Source organism: Hippoglossus stenolepis, chromosome 2, assembly GCF_022539355.2.
Source record: "Hippoglossus stenolepis isolate QCI-W04-F060 chromosome 2, HSTE1.2, whole genome shotgun sequence".
Lineage (NCBI taxonomy): Eukaryota > Metazoa > Chordata > Actinopteri > Pleuronectiformes > Pleuronectidae > Hippoglossus > Hippoglossus stenolepis.
Window position 1 is genome coordinate 7,894,858 of NC_061484.1, and position 20,361 is coordinate 7,915,218.

Sequence of the window (20,361 nt, forward strand, 5' to 3'; positions counted from 1 at the left end):
TTGTACCAGTGTGTGTGTGTGTGTGTGTGTGTGTGTGTGTGTGTGTGTGTGTGTGTGTGTGTGTGTGTATGTGTGTTTCCCCCTCCACCTCTCCATCTCTGTCTCACCCTCTCTGTCCCTGCCACACCGTTGCTCGTGTGGTTGATGGTGCATCATGAAATCTGCCGCCTCCGCAGCTTGGCTTAAACACAAAGACATCTTCTCAGTCGCAGTGACAAAACTGTTTACAGATAGTTACCCAGCACCAAACGCCCTGGTGCTATCTGCTAAAAAAAACAACAAAAAAACGAAGCTGTGGCACATTTCTGAGACTTTGCCATTTTCTCAGGCTGAAACTGGCAACTGTGGGATGTTGGTGCTCCTTCACACGGCACCAGACGATGCATCAGTCTGCCGCGATTGGCCCAAGATATCAAATGAAACGAGGAGGAGGGGGTTTAAGTGTATACACGCACCCGGATACTGTTCGTTCTGACCCGTCGTCTGAAAGCACCGACCTGTCACAGCCTGTCTTTCCGACGCACTTCCCAAATGCACCTCATCCTTAAACACATTACTAAACAATGATGCACTGAGACAAAAAGCACCACTCTCTCTCAGTCTCTCCAGAAGGACCCCGGTGAGCGCACCTCACCACGTGGGGCAACTCAACAGTTGTACCTTGAATTATTCCTCTCATCTGCAAACCAAATCCCAGCCCACTGTAATTGTCTGTATCTCCCCTTCTGCTAATGTTCAAAGGGAAACTTAGATGGCGCTCTCAAAGGGATATTAAATCCTATAAATACCGGGGGCCTGGCTGCTTTCTGGAAAGGCTGCTTTGTTCCCAGGGTTGGTCTTCACTGGTACCAGGGTGCCAGACAGACCCTGCAGCCCTGCCAAGGACCTGTGGTAATGTGCTGGCGCTGAACAGCCAGAGACCGAGGCGAGACAGATGGCAGACAGGTCCGGCGGAGAGAGGACTGAGGTCAGGGCAGCAGCTTGGACTGGTATTTGAGGGACGGGAGAGACCAAGTGAGTCACAGCACCGAGAGGGTCTTTAACTGTGGCAGAATGTTTTCGATTCGTCTCGTAGCTTTTACTTTGTAGGATCCCATTAAAAGTCAAACAGCGATACCGACATTCTCTGGGGCTCTCGGAGTCACTGCCAATCACTCACTTTCATTTTGAAAAGCTAACTAACCCTCTTCTCCCCTTTATACCCAAGGCAGGCAGGATCTAATTACTATTAATTTTATTTTTCCCGTTCAGGGTCACACTAATAGAGACATAATTTTGCGCGTAGTGATTGTGAAAGCTGAGGGAACAGGCTGGATGCTGAGGGTGAGAGGACAAACCTTGAGGGCAGAGAATTTAGAGATTACTGCAGAAGATTTCCCATGATGCACTGAGGTGTGTGTGCAGCAAACATCCTCCAAAACGATGTATGCTTTTCATTTTGATATCGGGTTTACCGGGTGTGTCTCTGATGGACATCTAGTTGAAGTTAAGACCTTTAATCCAGAGGAGCTTTAAAGCCCAGGGCCTGTTTTTATCAAACTGCTAAAAGTGAGATTTTGGACATAAGTGAGAAAGACGTTTTTGGTCCAAGCTGTGACACAGAGAAAGAACGTCCACATGTTTTAGAATCTAAAACATGTCTCTGTGGACATGCACATTGGTTATTCATCAGATGGTAGTTTTGAGTCACCAATTGCCGATGCTGCTCAACTGTTATCACCAAATGTAATTTTATAATAGTTTGTTAAAATCATGACATATGCAGAGGTGAAAGCAGAAGAATTGCTAGTACCACAAAGTAAAAATACTCCATTACTGTACTACAAAACCCTAAAGGACAAAAGTATCAGCAGCTATGAACATCTGTAATGTGAGAAGGGGTCCCTCTCACAGCTATAACTCAATATTGATGAAGTGAATGTGTCCACATTACAGTTGTGTGTTATCCTCACCTGGAAGCGGTGGAAGTCTGCAGGCTTGAAATCATTCGGGGAGCATCCACACCAGTCCACGATGTGCTTGTACTGGCACTTACAGCCCAGTTTACGGTTCCAGTTGGTGATGCGCAGGTTGTTGTCCACCATGCTGTCACAGTAGGCGCTGTTCTCCAGCACCGTGTGGAAAAACGACTGGAAAGCGGGACACAGAATGGGATTGGGAGAGCGAGGTGAAACCGGGAGGGAGGAAGCAGAGACAGAGAGACGAAGAAAGAAAATTAGAAAATTGTATTCCTTTTATTTTTTCATTTATGTTACGCCGCCAGAACCCACACACTAAAATAGATTTGGAGCAGAGAATGGAGTTTCACAGCAGCTCATGATAAACATCCAATTTTCCAAGTCAGCCTTTACACCTTCACCTCACTTTATGATTAATGTCGGCCTCCGACTTCTTCTTCTTCCCCTGAACATCTAACACAGACACCAAAAGACAACAGTGTCTACGGCTTCTATAGCAGAGCAGTGCTCACTTGTCAGTCACAGGTTAAGAAACACTTGACACACACACACACACAGACAAGTGTGTGTGTGTGCGCGTCTGTTTTATGGAGAAAAACGAGAAGGGGGAACCTTTGTTCAATCACCATGTGTTCTCCTGTCTTACCTCGGCAGGCAGCAGTGTGTAGGCGTAGAATCGCTTCATGTTGGTGACCAGGTCGTCCTTGGAGTTCATGACATATTCCACGAACATGCGGTTGAGCAGGAACCAGTCGGAGCCGCCGTCCACCGAGATGCCGTCTGGGATTTTACGATCGCCCAGCCGCCACATGTGGGTGTCGCACTCGAAGAACAGACGATCCAGACCCTGCTTACGGATAAACCTGATAAACACACATAAACGTAGAGTTGTATCAGCGACTGACAACTAAATATAAACATAGTTAATGAATTAATTGTGAAAAATAAACAAAATCTAAGAGATAAGTATCAGCAGCTTTTTTTGCTTTTTTTCGTTACTTTCCCTAAATGGAAATTCTTTTGTGTGGATGTGGAGAATCAGCCGTTTCGTGTGCGGCCTTAAATGACTCGACAGATACGTTGCTCACACTTGTCACGAGACGAGTTTATCCACAGTAAGACGAGCGACACCCTGCATACATAATGAAGGTGTTACTCCTGTGAACGTATCGAGTGTTAGAGACAGGGAGTCAAATTCAGGCCACCCAGGTCAAAATGTTCCCTCTGTTATCCGACGGGTGACAAACACTGTTGATGCACTGACCTTGTGCTTCACAGGAGCTCTCACACACACACATACATAGAGGATGTTTATTCTCTTACACATTTTTATTTGTTTTATGCAAACATAAGCATATACTGGTCGATTATCAAGCTCATTGCTGTTGTTAATATAAAATTAAATCAGGCACGAAACCCACTCCATCATACAGCACTGAATCAAAACTGTGACTGCAAACATAAAGCTGAGTCACGCTGACTCATGCATCCATGCTGGATCTTTTTCTTTTCCCTCTTCTTCACGTGTTCTTGAGTATTTTTGCTCTCAGAGTCGGTGGCGGTGGTGACTGGTTTTCCACCGGTGGCGTGACAAGGCAGGAAGCAGAGGGTTGCAGCAGAGATGGACGTTCTGGCGGTGACCTCGCTAACTAACCCCACCAAGAAGGTGAATTAATGAAGCCACAGATGGCAGCTAATGGTGTCATGATTCAGTGACCACGCCATGGGAGCAGGAGTTGGCTCCGTGTGTGTGTGTGTGAGTGTCACAGAAACACAATTTATCATAGAGAAACAATAAGGCAGCGATGTTGTGGGGAGATTCAAGTAATGATACACAACAAAACGTGTTTTGAGCTGTAAACTATTCTGTTCTTTGAGTAAACACAATGCTGGTATTAATATTACATTTATTACTACATTTATAAAGGATCTACATACATGGGTTGAACATGGCTCATAACGCCACCTAGTGTTTCAAACCATCTTGGACCTTTCAGAGCCAATGCTTACGTAGCTTGACGTCTCTACATCATGAGATTTGTTTATATTTGATAAGGTTAACACCCTTTAGTCAGGGGTGGGTGGTGAGCTAATTGGTATCTGTGTGTGCATTTACGATGTGTGTGTGTGTGTGTGTGTAAGGTGGGTGGGGGATAGGCGTGTCTTAGCTACGCCTCCCAACACCGCATTTAAAATGTATTTCCTGAATTTCCAAGGAGAGGCACCTCAGTCAAAACCTAGGGGTGAAGTAAAACTTTCAAATTAATTGTACGAAATAGTTGCGTCTCACCTGGCGTTGTCCCGGCCATGTGACTTGATGAAGTTCATGTCTCTGTATTTGGACAGGAAGGCCACCAGCTGGTTATTGGTCCTGAAATGGGAGAGATAGAATTAGCTTTGACAGGGACACACATGGTTAGAATGAGCTAGAGGCACAACCTTGATATTATCTGTCCATGCTAAAGGAAACAATGTGACTTTTGGGGCTATATGCAAATTAATTGTACTGTTACTGTGACCATACAACAATGATCTCCTCTGCCACTTGAGGGCAGTGAAACCAGGGGGCACTGACATATCATCATCATTTAACATGATCATTAATCTGGAGTTTTGTATCTGGCCGACGATATTAACTCTCTTTTAGCTCCGTTTTTGATCTCCACCAACTCCACAGGGAAACATCTGGGATTTTAGCAGCTAAGTGCAGCATCATGTACATCAACCATCATATAAACCCAACTCCGACCTTTGGCCAGTGTAAGGCTAGCATAGCTGGTGCTTTGTTTTCAACTAAAGGGAATAAATTAATATTCATTACTGCCGTTCCTTGTCTGCCTCATATTCATCTAAATTTTGAACATCTCACCACCAAGCTGATCCAATCAGGTTTTCATCATCTTAGATATATATTGTGTAAATAATGTTTAAAAAAATGTTTATTCTCTTACTGATAAAGACACAGAGGCCATGTTGCATGCTTTTATTTATTCATGCCTTGATTATAACCTCTGTTAAGAAAGTTCTGTTTTTGTCCTAACAGGATTAAGCAAAAAACTACTACTACTGATTTTCGTGAATATTTTTGGGGGGCGCATGACTAAGAGGAGAACCAATAAAAATGTTGTGAAGACCAGGATCAGGAGGGGCATCCGTGATTTTTTCTTGAAATCTAAAACTTTGCAAAAAGGTTCGTTTTTCAGAGGATAGATATCTATGAGTGTGGGAAATTTGGTGCAAATCCAAATAAAAATCTGGATCTAATGAATTTTAATAAGGGGACTGTTGGGCCTTGGTGGAGGTGTGTACTCTACTGAACTGTCTGTTTTAATATTAGACCAAAATCACTCAATTCCAGACTGTGCAGAGCTCAGGTGTCCAGAACCTATAGACACATCACATCACTCCTGGTTTAGCTTCACTGACTTCCATGTTCAATGTTTTAGAATTGAGTTCACTGTTAACTTTTACGTTTCACATGGCATTTTCACCCAGTTACAGTTATGACCTTTCGGTACCATATAAACCAAGACATGGTTGGGAAACCTCAGGCAGAGGTCTCTCATCTCTTGCAGGGACACGGCTCAAAACTAAAGAGGACAGAGAGTTTTCAGTCAGGGCCCCGAGGCTCTGGAACCACCCGCCTGAGGAAATGTGGCTGCATGAGTAAGTGAGGTCCTTTCAGTCCCCTCGGAAAACACACTTTTATTGGAGAAACTTTCCAGATTTTTTTTTTTTTACAGTTTCTGCTTTTTCCTATTTGCATTTTTCTACAGTTTCTTGATTGACCTTTAATGACTTCTTTTATCTTATATAACTGAATTTTTTTACTCTTTGATCATATGATTTTATGTTGATTTGCTAAGATTTTAGGTCAACAGATGTAAATAATAATAATAATGCTATGTAAGTCATTTTGGTCTCCCAAGCGATATTGTAATGATTTGATAGAAATACCCTCCATAACAACACAGTGGATACAGGAGCGCTGGATACGGCACCTCCACTCAGACTTGCTGCTGTTTTCCCCCAGTGTTCACCTGGTTGTGCTCTGAAAAATTCCCCACTGGCACAAAAAGCTTTTTCCCTGTTGACCACCATTATAAATGACTGCAGCACTCTTACACACCCAGAACTGTAAACAAGGTTGTTTTTACTCTTAGTTTTATGAATGTTTAAGCCAGATTTATTTCTGTAAAACTTTCTCAGAGCTTCAAAAAGTTACTTTTTTGTTTTTGTCTGTGATCTCCTCACTGGTTCAGAGTGAACAGGACTCTGTACTTGTGTCTGTGCACCAATGACAATCACTCACTCACTGTCAATCCATCCACACACACCCACACACACCCTCCCAGGAGGGGAAGACCGCCCCCTCAGCTGACATCATCTGATCCGCTACAGTTTCATACTGAACTGAAAGAACTTCTCAGTGTTTCTCATACATTGATTTGTTGATGGTCACAGCCACAATATTAACACTGACCCTCACACATTCATTTTGTATGTATTATGTATATATTTAAATTTGGAGCAGTACGCAGCATTGATTCGCTCAGCCCCTTCTTGTTCCGACATCTCCCACTTCACTGTAAAGTCTGTTCTCAGTGTATTTGCACTGGAGGTTTCACATTATCACATGATGCATGTGTTAGTTGCCTGTTAATTTCCTTCCAGACGAGCTGTGATGTGACACAATCCTGCTCATACGCAAGTGTCACAAGTGTTAAACTCACACTGAAGGAGAGAAACTATCATCCGATAAGTGATAAAACTGCCTATTATCGTCTGCATACATCATTCTACACAGTCAAGCTCCAACATTAACGTTTTTGGGGTCACTTCCAATCAATTACAGCCCCTGGCTGCTCTCGGTTTCAGCCCCTTAGCCCCTGCAGACTGTTCAAACTATTTAGGATCATTCAAAAGATTGTGCTATCTGTGGATTTGATGAATGACTTCACGCTGCTCTTACATTGTGGAGCAGTCTACTTCCTCACATGCGGGCCAGACAGGCTAAAAGCTTTGCTCTGCAGGCTCTGCCCTAGTCAATGGCTCTAACATTTCATCTGTGGTGGAGCTTTTCATGACGGCTTGGCTTGGCTTTCTGAAAGAGCAGCGAGGCTCTGGTAAAAAGCTCAAGGATCAGTGGGGGGAGGGACAAGCGCATATTAATGTCATTTTCTCTTGAAGGAGCAATTTCACAGCCTGGGGGGCTTATCTTAGGAGGTCCTGAGCCATAAAGCCTAACTGATGATGTGCTGTACAGACACATCACAGCCCTCTCTGTCTCTACTTCCCACACACACGCTCGCATGCTGTGTATCTGCTAGTACGCACACTGACAATACAATATACGCTACATGCACAGAGACAGGCACGCACACTCATACGCACACACACATAGCGCAAGGGGAATTCATGTCAAGCTCCACATTTGCCACCTGAGTGGTCACCCCATCCACTGGGTCTAATTTGCTTACTGTCAGCCCTGTGGCTGCTCTGTCTCACAGTCACACTCACACACACGCGCACACAGAGACACACACACACACACACACACACACACACACACACACACACACACACACACACACACACACACACACACACACACACACACACACACACTGCTGTGAGTCTCCACTCCGCCTCCCATACCAAAATGTGCACCTTTTCAATATCATAGCCAATTAAACATCATCATTATGCCACTGTTACACTTCCATGGTCTTACTGTTAAATTCATAATCTGCCCTTTTTATAACGAGGACTTTTAATATACCATCCCAGTGGGGAATCTCTGAACACTCTGGCTGTCAGGTTATGAACTCACACTCAAACAGAGGAGAGATGGATCATACAGTTGTTATTCTGGTCCTCGAAAAACCTTCAAAAAGTTCAGTAACTTTGGAATTTTCTTTTTTTATGTTTTCAAATGGTTTGGCTCAGTTCTAAAGTGCTATAAAGATTTTTTTTTTTTTTTACTGCAGGAAATGGCACCTATCAGTCATGGAACAGAGCTAAGATATAAAAAAAGAACACTTTCCCCTGATGCAGATGACAAAGTGGAAGAGATTAGGAGATATGGCGCCTGCAGCCACTCATTGTCTCACAGAGCTCCGACTTCTTAAAAGCTGCTATAAAGTCTATGAAAGGGGCTTTAAAGAAAAAAAAAAGAGGTAAAAGCAAGGAGACTGTAGATAAAAGCTGGGAAAGAGCGTTGTACTCTCTGGCAAAGCAAGCGCGTAACTCATCCTTTGGCCTCTCTCTGGACACACACACACACACAGTATATCTCCCCGTGGACACACAGACCCTCTGCTGGTGTGAGGGGCTCTGGATTTGCCTTTGAGAGCCATCCATGCGGCAGGACAGACATTATCAGGGAATTAGAGGGGAAATAATGCTCGTCTCCAGTCCCACTGATAACAACAGCAGTAGTCAGGGCAGCGCGGGGCAGGGGAGCCCCCCGCATTCCTGACCGCACCATGACGAGTGCCATTTGGGCCAAGCCTGTGTAATGTAAGGACATTACGGAGCAGGTTGGACAGTTTCAGTTGGATAAATGTAATAGGATCAGTATAAGTAATGCTTGTAATGAAAACCTTTTTCGAAAGTGATGCCCGTGCTTATGCCAACATGTTTTACTGCGCTGTAGTGACTTCATAATGATGATGTAATGCTGATGTGTTTATTTGTTGGGGGGAGAAGGTCTCTTTTCACTTGATCCTTTTTCCAAAGACACCAGAGAGGATTGTCAGCTGATTGGGTTTCAGCCTCTTGCTCGAGGACACTCTTACAAGGGCTTGAACCCGCGCCCAGCCAGATTCTCAAGTTCAATTCAGTAAAATATGCAGCGTGCAGACTCGGTCAAATCCAAGCTGTGGTTACAAATGCACTTGCTAAGCAAAGATACAAGTGTGCAATTTACATTTTTTCATATTGCATGTCTTCAAAACATGCAGTTCCCTGTCGTTCCCCTTCCCTAACTGTTTATTCTCACTGCCGCGTCTCTCTCCCTGTCATTTCTGCCTCTCGGCTCCCTCCTTCGCTCCATCAATCGTTTCGTTTCCCAACAGATGGGGCTTAAAACCTCCACTGTCAGCCCTTTTCTCAACAACATCGCCCTCATGCAAATGAGGAGGCAAAAGATGGGAAGGAAACAGTGTCTCGGCGCATGCACTCGCAAATACCCTTAATCATGCGCTGACAGACACACAAACAGGATAGATATGCACGCATGTACACAGACAAGTGCTGAGACACACTCAACTCAGCCGTGCACACACCGGTGCAGGAAAGCGGGCACGTGCGCAGACAACATGTCAGCAGCGTTTATCGAAATGTTGAAAACGGCTAAACACAACAAGACTGAACCCGTCCACGCACAACATCCGCATTTGGCCCTGCATCCTTGCTCCAGCTGTGGAGACATCAGATCCAGCTTCCTTTTCGCCAGTGGCTATTACAGCTTGTCTAAATTCAACTGGTGGACATCTGGCTGTGCAGGAGAGATAACTCTCTCCTTAATAGGGGGATTTTAATTGGCTGCTGCAGAGCTACATCAAAAACCCAGCAGACCCTGAACTCCCAGAGGACTATAAACTCACATAAAAAAAAAACTGTTCAACTCATGAAATTTCTCCTCCTGTTTCCATGCTACATGTCCAGTTCAAGTAGACTTTGTGGCTTTTAATGACCTTTTACAGCCTCTTCAAAGGGATGTTTTGGAAAAGGAGAGATGACTTTTCGGACCGTACAGTACACAACAGACCTCGAAAGTCAATAGATATTGACCCGGGGCAATTAAACTGTAATCAGTTCATCATGTAACCAGTTCAATGCAGTGCAAGCAAGGAAGGAAGCAGGGGCTTGGAAGAGAAGATGTGAACGAATAGCGATTGAGAAATGCCGAGATTCTACTTCATTGATCTGTTTGGTTTGGAGTGACTCTGTATTTAAAGCTCACAGTTAACCACAGGAGCTTGGACCTGTGTGTATTGAATTTCTCCCTTATTGGCTGAGAGCTGTCCACTATTGTTGTACATGAAGTGCGGCTGCATTTTTAAAGAGAGAACCACGTCCAATCCAAAGATTTGTTACCTTTAATGGACACTTAAAATTCTTGGAGAAATTCTGCTTTCCCCTCAGGCCCTACCCCTCTACTCTTTACTGTGGTGCAACATGCTGCTCTGTTACCTGATGGGATAATCCGCAGCACTGAGGTTGATGAAGAAATCCCAGTTCCAGTCCCTCATGGCCAGCAGGTCAGCCATGCTGCGAAGATACATGGTCAGCAGGCTGGCACCGCCCCAGATGGTGGCCATGCGCCACGGTGTCACCCTTACATTGGGATACTGTGCAGCCAAGGCCTGCACCTGCCTGTGCAGGAAGTTGGAGCGCTGAAATGAAAAGTGATGAATGAAAGTGACCAAACATTGATTCATATTCTGTGGGACATCAGGAGATTGTATTTCAAAAGTTAATGTGATTGAAAAACAAATAAATGGAATTACTTTAAATCAATCAAAGACCAAATTTAAAAGAGCCTGACTGGCTTCATATAAGTGAGGACCTCATAGGTGTTTTCAACATGAACTCTGAATGTCCACACATCGGGGTCTTGACGTTCTCCAGAGTTTGCCTTCCCACATATGAGGAACACAGCAGGAGATTCTCTGGTCAGATGCACTCACAACAACAACCTTCTGGAGCGTTCAGGTGAGGGGTGGTGCAGCAGGCAGGCAGCGGGACTGACAAATTAATTCCACTGCAGAGATCAAATCTTTTTGTCTACAGCAACACTGGCGTCTGCACTTATCACCAAAAGCTCAAAAATGTTGTTGTCTTTTTTAAGTTGACATCTTTAACAGTGTCTTCTATTGTTTTGTATTCTTTTTGTCTTTTCAGTTTTGCACCTCTCACATGTTAGAAACATGATTAAAGCGCCCACCCTCTCGTGGTGGATCCTTCAGAATATCTCCTGCTGTGTTCTCACAAGTGCTCATTCTGTCCTTTTCACTAGTTTTTACTAGGGGCTGGCAGGAAAAACTCCCGGAAAACATCCGGAGCCTCTCACTCAGACATTTGGGTTCTCACATACAGCCCCTCTGGACAATTTCAGGAGATTAACCGGAGATCAGTGCAGGTCTAGAAGCAGGTCCCGTTTGCTCACTGTGTCTCACCTGATCAACGTGTATGTAGTAGTAGTGCGAGGTGTGGTAGATGGCTTTGAAGAGGCGTTGAAACTGGCGAGCGGCTCGTCCGTGGACCACCAAGACGAACCCTATTCTCACTGGTTTTAATGGGAAACTCTCAGCAGAGTCCTCGTCCCACTGGACATTCACATTGGCTTTACCTGTGCAGGTATAAAGACAACACAGTCAATATTAATGTGCTTCATTCGTTCACTCATCTGCATTTCATTCACACAGTTGCATGGATTCTCAATCTGCAAAATAACCCGTGGCTGTTTGATTATAAAATCACATGTGTTATTTCTTTGATAAGTTATGAGAGGTTTTGCTATTAGTCATTACAGGATGGTGAGCACTGAGAATTAAATTCAAGGGACAAAGAAAGCTAATTTGAAAGCCTTATGAATACAGTCATAAATGATAATTCAATGTTATTCTTTAATTAAACAATAAACCGAGATAGCTAAACAACAAGGTTGCTAAGCAACACAGTAAGTATCAGTTTGAGAGGTGATTAGCATATTTATAATAATGAACTGCTATGTCACAATTCAGTGGGTAATTATATATTCTCTGTGAATGTTATCTGAGGAAGTAACTGTTTTATAACGACCAATCAAGAAGCCTTCCTGTATGTTAAGACTATGATATTATGATATTAAGTGTAGGTGTTGCTCTCTGCTGCCTCATTTAAATACATCAGTTGTTCTCAGGAGGCCAAACTGGTCACAATTATGCACAGGGAACCGAAGCCATGCTGCAACTAAAATATTAATAAATACATGAATAAATGAAAAGACAGTCATACATCTATTTCAGCCTCGCTGTGGAACCATAAACCGGCACCACAAAACCCCAGCTCACTCATCCCTTTTCTTACATGATTGAATTGGAACTATGACAATTTCTACCAAACACTACACACACTGTAACTACTATCCTCCGTCACACAGGAATCCTGTAAGCGTTTTCTCTGGGGGGCTTCCAGGGTGGAGCAAAGATTGACAGTGTGCTATCATTCCTCTCCGGCAAAACTCCCAAGGTGCCTTGGATTTCACACAAACAACAACAAGCGAGCGCCGCCCCGGTCAGGGTGTGCCAAGCCACTATCGAACTATAATCCAACCCCCGGAGAGCAACTGGTGACCTCACATAACATCGTACCAGCCTTAACCGCTCGAAAACAAACACTTCCACTTAAAAATTAAAAATAAAAACCTTTCTCAAGGCTGTGCTTCACTGACGAGTGTCCCGAACATTACCACAGAAATTGTTTGTTTCTTTTGAATCTGCAGTTATTACAGCAAATGTGCACACACAGCTTATGAGACATGTTTGTTCACAGGATGTGCCTTAAGGAGATTAATGACTGTAATTTGGGACTTCGGTTCCCAAGAGCCTGTCTGTGATAGAGTAGAGGAAGCTGAGGGAATACTGAAGTGTGGGGGGTGTTTACTCCCGAGGTGATGGTTCTTCCAAAAAAAATGAAAAGAAAAGAAAAAGAAGACAAAAAAGACCCTCCAGGCTCCACTGAGTGTATTGCCCGGGGTCCTGTAATTGCTCAAAATTTAAGGGCAAGTGTCCGACATGTCTCCTCTTTATGAGTTGCCAGGGAGGGTATAAGACGGCCCCTCCCGTCCAACTAATCTCATTGATTCAAATTTAAGGCCAGGTGTCCAACACGGCTTTGTTTAAAGGTCTGACCACCAGGGTGAGGTTAATGACACGCTCCCTTGGCTCTAATTGGCCGTGGCTCTTGTCAGTCACTCAACCCCCCCCCCCTCTCTCTCTCTCTGTGTGGGTGTGTGTGCGTGTGTGTGAGACAGCTCAGGGAGGGGAGCTGCTGTAGGCCATATCAGATTGAACTGTAATTGGTGGCCAGCTAAGAGGGTTCACTGGTTTGCTTTGCACACAGATAATTGGCCAGTCGCTTCACAAAGCACTTTGAGAGTGTGTGCTATGCTAGCTAGCCGAACTAATGAGCACTGCTCTTTGTGTGTGTGTGTGTGTGTGTGTGTGTGTGTGTGTGTGTGTGTGTGTGTGAGTGTGAACTTACATTTTTCTGTCCGATTTTACTGTCGAGAATGTGTTTTTATCTGCAGAGGAGCTTAACGTGTAGTATTTTTCGACCTGCACCTGAAGACACCACAGGTGTATTCCAAAAGGAAAAAAAACTGAAGCCCTCGACTTGAACTCATCACTCTTCATCATGCTTCCCCTTGTCATCCATCTTTTAAACTGCCTCTCCCTCATCTGCTATCACTCCAGTCCCTTCCTCTATCGTCCCGTGTAACTTCAGGCTCTTACCCGCCCTCCATCTTAACTGCTCATATGAGAGGTTAGAACAAGAGCTGAGCAATATCCCGAAGGGCTTGTGCCAAATTGCATTTTTAAACATCTTGAGGACGGTGTGTGCTCCTCAAAACCATCCACAAAGACTGGTTGGCAAACATAGACTGTAAATCAGGGGCAGGGAGGCATCTGGTCTCCAGGCCAAGAGATGGTTTGATCCAACCAGTGAGGCAATTTATAAATACAGGAAAGCAACTGAGAGATACACAATAAAATCCCATGACAGCAGTTAATTTTTTTCAGCGATATAAGAAAATAACATAAAATAGTAGAATAACATGTCCTTCTGGCTGTACGGCTGTCAGGTCACAGTCAGGGTGAACAAAACACATAAGTAGCTGTTATGTGTCAGCATTGACAAGCCTCATGGCGACTGTCAAGAAAAGTAGATGCAGAATGTTGCACTTTAAAAGAGAAATGGACAAATACAGCGTAAATATAGTGATAGACCGTTTATATGGATCAAAAAGCTTGGGACTGAATCGTTCCTATATAAATGCTGTTTAGATCATTTGGATATAGTGATCAGGTAATCCGTTTACAGTGTTCATTTTGGGTCTTTTCATACATGTTTGGATTGTAAAAAGGTAATTGTTTTTACCGGCTGTCAGTAATTTACAGCTTCACCCCCCCGTCTCAACCGAATCGAGCCAAACCGAGCGCCCAACCATCTCCTCCGGGTCCCCATGCATTGAAGTTTACAAATTCTGTTGTTTTTACCCAGTTTACAGATGGGTTTGTGTGTGTGAATATGTGTGTGTGTGAGTGTGTGGGTGTCAGCGTGAGAGACCAGCTGAATTATGAAGACAGAATTAACTAATTTAAGTAACGTATCAATCATTATATGGTGATCAGTCTTGATAAGGGGTGGTCATTTCAAACAAATCTTCATTTAAACTGTAGCGGGTCAGAGATGTCAGCTGAGTCTGTGTGTGTGTGTGTGTGTGTGTGAGAGAGGCCCGGGACAAATGTGATCACTATAAGCGGTTACCACTTGAATTATTTTTCTTGAAATAAAAGAAAAGCCAGGGTTCCTAGTTTGCAGGGACGCAGTTGCAGTGCTAGAAAAGGTCATTACAGCTGGAAACATGCACTGGATGAGCTGTAATGACAAATGCTTTTGGATCAAGTTAACACTCTTCTGTGGAGTAAGTGTGCTCAACAATCAGCTTTTACAAGACCACATTCTGACAGAGACAGTGTTACACAGGCGAGTGTGGTGAGCGAACAGCTAAGATGCTGTAGCCTCAGTCAGAAGGAGAATTAGTGAAGGAGCCTTGTTGCTGCTGCCGAGCTGCTGGAACCAGACAAAGTAGAGTTGTTCCAAAGTGTCAGTTTGTCTCTAACAACCACCACAGAGCAGATTACTGATATGAATGAAGATACTGAATAAAAAACATTAATGGACACCGCAAATCATTTTTCAGTTTTACTTTCCGGCCAGCAATAAAACAACAGATCTAACAAATACAGCCCAACTTGTCATTTTTGTTTATGAGTTTGATACAACGGAGGAATCACTGTCCCGATTAGCATCTCAGAGCTGGTGAAAGAGAGACTAAAATCAGTAAAGTTATAGGCATGGAAACCAAAACAATGAGCTAACAGAGGCTATGAAGCATCATAGAGGTGAGACAGGGTAGGTGGGTGTAAATTGGGTGACAGACCCTTTGCACAGATTAATATGGATTACGGCAGCTCTAAGTAATATTTGTAATCAAATCATTTTCAGTACAAGGCCTTCAGAGTGCAGTTTTCCCTCCTACTAGATTAACACAAAACTTGGTGGAAAGATGTGATATGGCTCAAGAAAGAACACATCATTTTTTGGTGTGGACCCTGATCTGGGGGCGGATCAAGGAACTTTCTTGCAATTAATTCCATTTTTCAACATTTTAAACGATAATTCTTGGATCTAGATGAAATAAATCAGGCATGTTTAGGCGGCTGATATTTATGAGGGTTTGCACATCTGTGCAGATCCAAACAAAAATCTACACTCGAAAATGTATGTGCTCTACTGAGTCATTAGTTCATTTCTGAACCTGATCTGAGCCTGAGATAGTTGATATTAACTGAGTGTGTTTCCTGTCATGCAGTTGTTACCGTGGTCACAATTTAGCCTGGTTACACATATGTGGGCACTGTGTAAATGATCATTAAAAGGCATTGTTTAAATTAAGCTATAGATAGATTGTTTCCAGACATACATACAAGTATTACTATTTCCTACCTGTAATAGCCTTGTAGCACTGAACTGGGAGTAGCACAACAAAGACAGTAGGTCCATCAGGTTGATAGATTTTTACTGTATATTATCACTAAACAGTGACACTTGATGCACCACATCAAGTTGTCCGGTTCATTTTAATTAGCAGTTCAAAAGTCAAATATTTGCTGTCTAATGTTCAGGTGATGTGATCAACTCGAAACGTGAAACTTTTGTCCAAACCCAGCCCAACCATCAGAACCTGCGGGGCTTAGGTACAGTATCAATCCTCGAACGACCATTAAGTGAACGCCACATGGGATCAAGGTCACCGTGTGCCAGCTAACGCCGCTGCTGGAGCAACACAGACCTGTCATTTCATGATTAGCAAAGTTATCATATGGGAGGCAAAGACACTGAACACGTTCCTGGGCTATTCATTGATGCTACCAGAGCTAACACAATTGCTAATCTAAGCAAGGCCTCAAGGACAGAATACTGATCAAATCAAATTGGACAATTCTCTGCTAACAAGGTTAGGGCTTGAATTGGGCAGGGGAACAGAGGGAGGGAAGAGAGAAAGATGGAGAGAGATAAGACATTGGCAGGCGGCAGGCGGGCAGACAGAGAATAAGAAAGAAAAGTGATTTAATTTAGCTGTCGTGTTGTTACAGCCCAACCACCAGGGGAAAGCCCTTTTCAATTTCTTTGTCTCTTTTGATCAAACTGTCAGTTTGAGTGGGACGGCGACTTGCTTTGTGAGATGACAGGAGCTTAGGCACAGACAAACGATACCCCTGCTCCTGGGAAAGGGGAATGTACAAAAGTTGCTAAGTCACCGTGCCTCCTCCAGTTCTAATAACATGAGCGAGGGCCAAGGAAGGTATCTGAGTACAACAGGTGGGATGTCTAATAGTTTTCTCCTCCTCCCCTGCTGTCCATTCTGCAGTCAGTCCACTCCCATGAGTGGAAATGTATCTGTGTGTATGTGCCGTTCACTTAAACATGGTTGCTGATGCGTGCGGCTCACCAATGGCTGCAGCCGCAACAGATTTTGTTTACAGCATCCACAACCAGACTGCAGACGTATATAAATTCTGAGGATAAAAAGAGTGTGTGTGTGTGTGTGTGTGTGTGTGTGTGTGTGTGTGTGTGTGTGTGTAAGAACCTGTGTTCTGTGGCCAGCTTGACAAAACAAATGAAAATTGGAAACCAATTTGGAGGGAATACAAGCAGCATCCACATTTTCCCTAACAATTTACTTCACCAATTACACATCAGCAAAAAAGACGCTTTCTTGCCTTTGACGAGAACTGCAATTACGGGAGCCGGAAATATGTTACCATGTACTGAAGCCCGGCTGGTCAGAGTAAACGCTTTGAGCTTAGCTTTGCAGATATTGTTTTTTCTTTTTTTGCTGTAAAAGAAATTGTGCAGCAGCAGAGAGTTGGAGGAAATAAAGTTGGAAAAAAATGAAGTGTCAAACAACACAGAGAAAGGACATTGACAACCTGTCAGCCTTCTTTCAAGGAAGTTTTACTTTGTGTTTTGTACTTTCTGTGAGCCTGACAGAAAAATCAACCCAAGCAAAAAAATCTTAATTAGCGCATTGATATCCTGATTTGAGATTCTTTAGGGAGGTTTTTGCTTTCAAATTGACTTGAGGGAAACAAATATTTAAACGGCACTGCTGCCTCTGGCTCCTCTCCCCATTCTAACGTTTGCTTTTGGGAGATTTGTTCATAATTACCCCCATTTAGACTGGATGCAACATGGTATTTACCTGGGTGTGACGTTTGCGTGTTTCTCCCCTCAGAGCAGGATAACACATGTGCATCATCATTTCAAGATAGGTGACTGATGAAATACATAGTGATTTGCTCAAATACTGGTGAAAAGGCAAAATGCATTATGGGAGATGTAGTATGTCTGTTTTGTTTATAAGTGCTTTAAGCCAGCAAAAAAGTATATGATCAAAGATCCACAATGTGGCCGTAGCAGAGATCCATGATCACCATCCATCACGTAGGATCTTGATAATGAATTGTGACTGTGTTACCTATACACTGCATCTATTGCACTTCTGTCTGTCCTGGGAGAGGGATCCCTCACATGTGGCTCTCTCTAAGGTTTCTAAGTTTGTTTTCCTTGTTCATAGGTTTTTTTTTCTTGCTGAGGGATAAGGGCAGAGAAAGCCGCACCTTGTTAAGTCCTATGAGACAAATTGTGATTTGTGAACATGCGCTATAAAAATGAAATTCGATTGATTGATGGAGGTAGCGTTTCAGACGATGGCTGGCACTTTAAGAGAGGGGAGCGATATTAAAGCAGATTACAGGCTCCAAGGCTCAGTCGGTTAAAGACATGTTTGAGCAGGAAGACGTTCACAAGCTTTAGGGAAAAGGTAATAATTTACAATGAAAGCTAAATGTATGAGCTTTGAAATGTTTTTATTTCATGTCTCTTTCTCCTTTAGATGTTGAGAAATACTTTTTTGCAAACATTGGCAATTCTGTCAGCTCTTCAGAAAACGTCAAAAGGTTTTAGGTGGTTTTCAAACATGACGTGGGTTTGTAGTGCGATTCTGTTCGGTACCTTAGGTTTAAAGGGGTTAAATATCTTACACCTTGTTGTGTTACATCCTCTGACCCCATGTAATTGTCCCTCTTCATCCACTGAACAGACTCAGATCATTTTGTTGACTGATTGTCCATGCTTTTCTCACTGGTGTTAAGTGGGCAGGACTTGACGTCCCATGCTTGAACGCTCCAATCAATCAGAATGTGGAGACATTTGTCAATCAAACCCACACAGACCAGATGGAGGTTCCACTTTCGATACATTGTCGTTTTTGGAGATTTGCTCCTGGACTTCGGAAGAATTGACACCATGTTTTCAGGAGCTTGAAGGTATCTTGAGGTATCTGTGCGGCATCAGACACTGTACAACACCTAATACAACTAATTTGGACTCAATACTCCTGAATCAGATGTGCTCTCGTAGTCAAGCTTGATAGATATCGACCCATTCAGTGAGAGGATTTTTGTGCAGAATACAAAGTGACTGTTCTACCTCCCTAGGAATAACAATTTGAATTAACTAAAATCAAATAATCAATCATTGTAATTACACCCATGGACTCACCCTCAAGGTGGCAGTAGCGAGTGACCTTCTCAGGCATTAACTGCCCTTCCTTGTGTCTGCAGTACACCTCGGCGATCTGTTGCCGACACTCCTTGCTCTTGGCTCTGGAGAGAGCTGAAATGGCTTCCTTCCCACTGATCTCGCACTTGGGTGGTTGGTCGTAGGTCACCTCCAGCGGCGCTGCGGTCGCCTGCCTCCAGTGGGGGTGCTGATGTCTGTGCTGCGACTGGGCCTGCTGGGCCTGTGAGGCAGGGGACTGCTGCCGTGGAACTCCCACGACACCCTGACCACCTAGGTAGGAGGAATTGTTGCCTACCGCTAGTGGCTGGTGGCCGACGGGCAGTACTTCATTTGAGCTGCGGCTCAGCCCGGGGGAGTTGTCCCGCCAGGCCTGCTGCTGCGCGTGGGCTTTCTCCTGCAGGTGCTCCCGCTGCTGCTTGCTGCTCGTGGCCCCGACAGACTGCCGGTGTGGCTGCGAGCGTGCACCAAAGTTACTATTGTCTATGTTGTCAAAGTCTTTGGGCACAGAGTTCTCGTTGTTGCTGTCGACTCTACTTTTCTCCTTCGGCCGGTGGGAGTAATATCCATCCTGGTATGAAGAGAAAGAAGAAGAGGAGAAAGACAAGGGGTGCATTGGGAGGGGGAGAGAGAAAAGAGTAGTGGGGGGAGACACAAACAAGAAAAACAAGATCAGAACTGAGTGAGCGTGGTGCATATCAAATGTCGGATTAACAATCAATGGGGCATGTTTGAGTGGTCAGCGCTGCGTTGGACCGTGAGGCATGAAATTAAGTAGCAAGCTACCGAGTGTGAGGAGTACAAGGTGCAACTTAACCGGAGGTGATGCAGGGGCTGAGGGCTCTGCTGCGATGTGCCATCATCAGATTAGACCCTGTTTCAATTAAATTCTCCTTCAAATGGGCCCAGCACTCCGTAAACAGATTACCAAGGAGGGATAAAGGGACAACATTTGACTGTGAGTTTGTGAGGGTGTTATGTGTGTGTGTGTGTGTGTGTGTGTGTGTGTGTGTGTGCATTCCTTTTTTACTGGTGCCATGTGAGAAATGTGAAGAAATCGTCGTGGTGTGGCGTGTGACTGGAAAGGCTGCACTTGTCAGCGTTGTGTGTCTGCATATATGAGATAGTGTGTGCGTGAACGTCTGAATGTACAATTTCCCTATCTTTCCAGCAGAATGGGCTAAAAGCGAAGGAGCGGAACAGGGGCTGGCAGAAAAGAGGAGGGGGGGAAAAAACGGGCAATGAGCGAAAGTGGGGGAGCGCGAGGCAAAAGAGCGCTGACACGAGACATGAGTTCTGCTCCCAGGAAGCGCCGGCGTGTTCCGGAGAGATGTGCCACAATGCATTAAACGGAAGAGTAAAGGAAGATGCCCGGCCGCCACACCTTGCTAGACACAAACAGAGAAAGATAGAGCTCATAACAACAACAGGGATCCCTGATGTGTTTGACCATTTACAAGACACAGAAAAAGAGGAGAGAAAG

General features: G+C 44.1%; 1 protein-coding gene across 1 annotated transcript in view; it reads right to left on the reverse strand.

Annotated features, from left to right (window-relative positions):
* The window catches only part of xylt1 (xylosyltransferase I), an 83,115-nt gene that overhangs the window by 20,683 nt on the left and 42,071 nt on the right, over positions 1–20,361 (reverse strand). Inside the window, exons 2-7 of the mRNA XM_035177428.2 lie at positions 18,861–19,449; positions 11,144–11,316; positions 10,158–10,360; positions 4,249–4,329; positions 2,605–2,821; positions 1,953–2,129 (exon numbers count right to left, since the gene is read on the reverse strand). Coding sequence (XP_035033319.1) covers positions 1,953–2,129; positions 2,605–2,821; positions 4,249–4,329; positions 10,158–10,360; positions 11,144–11,316; positions 18,861–19,449 — 1,440 coding nt within the window. The remainder of the gene's footprint in view (positions 1–1,952; positions 2,130–2,604; positions 2,822–4,248; positions 4,330–10,157; positions 10,361–11,143; positions 11,317–18,860; positions 19,450–20,361) is intronic.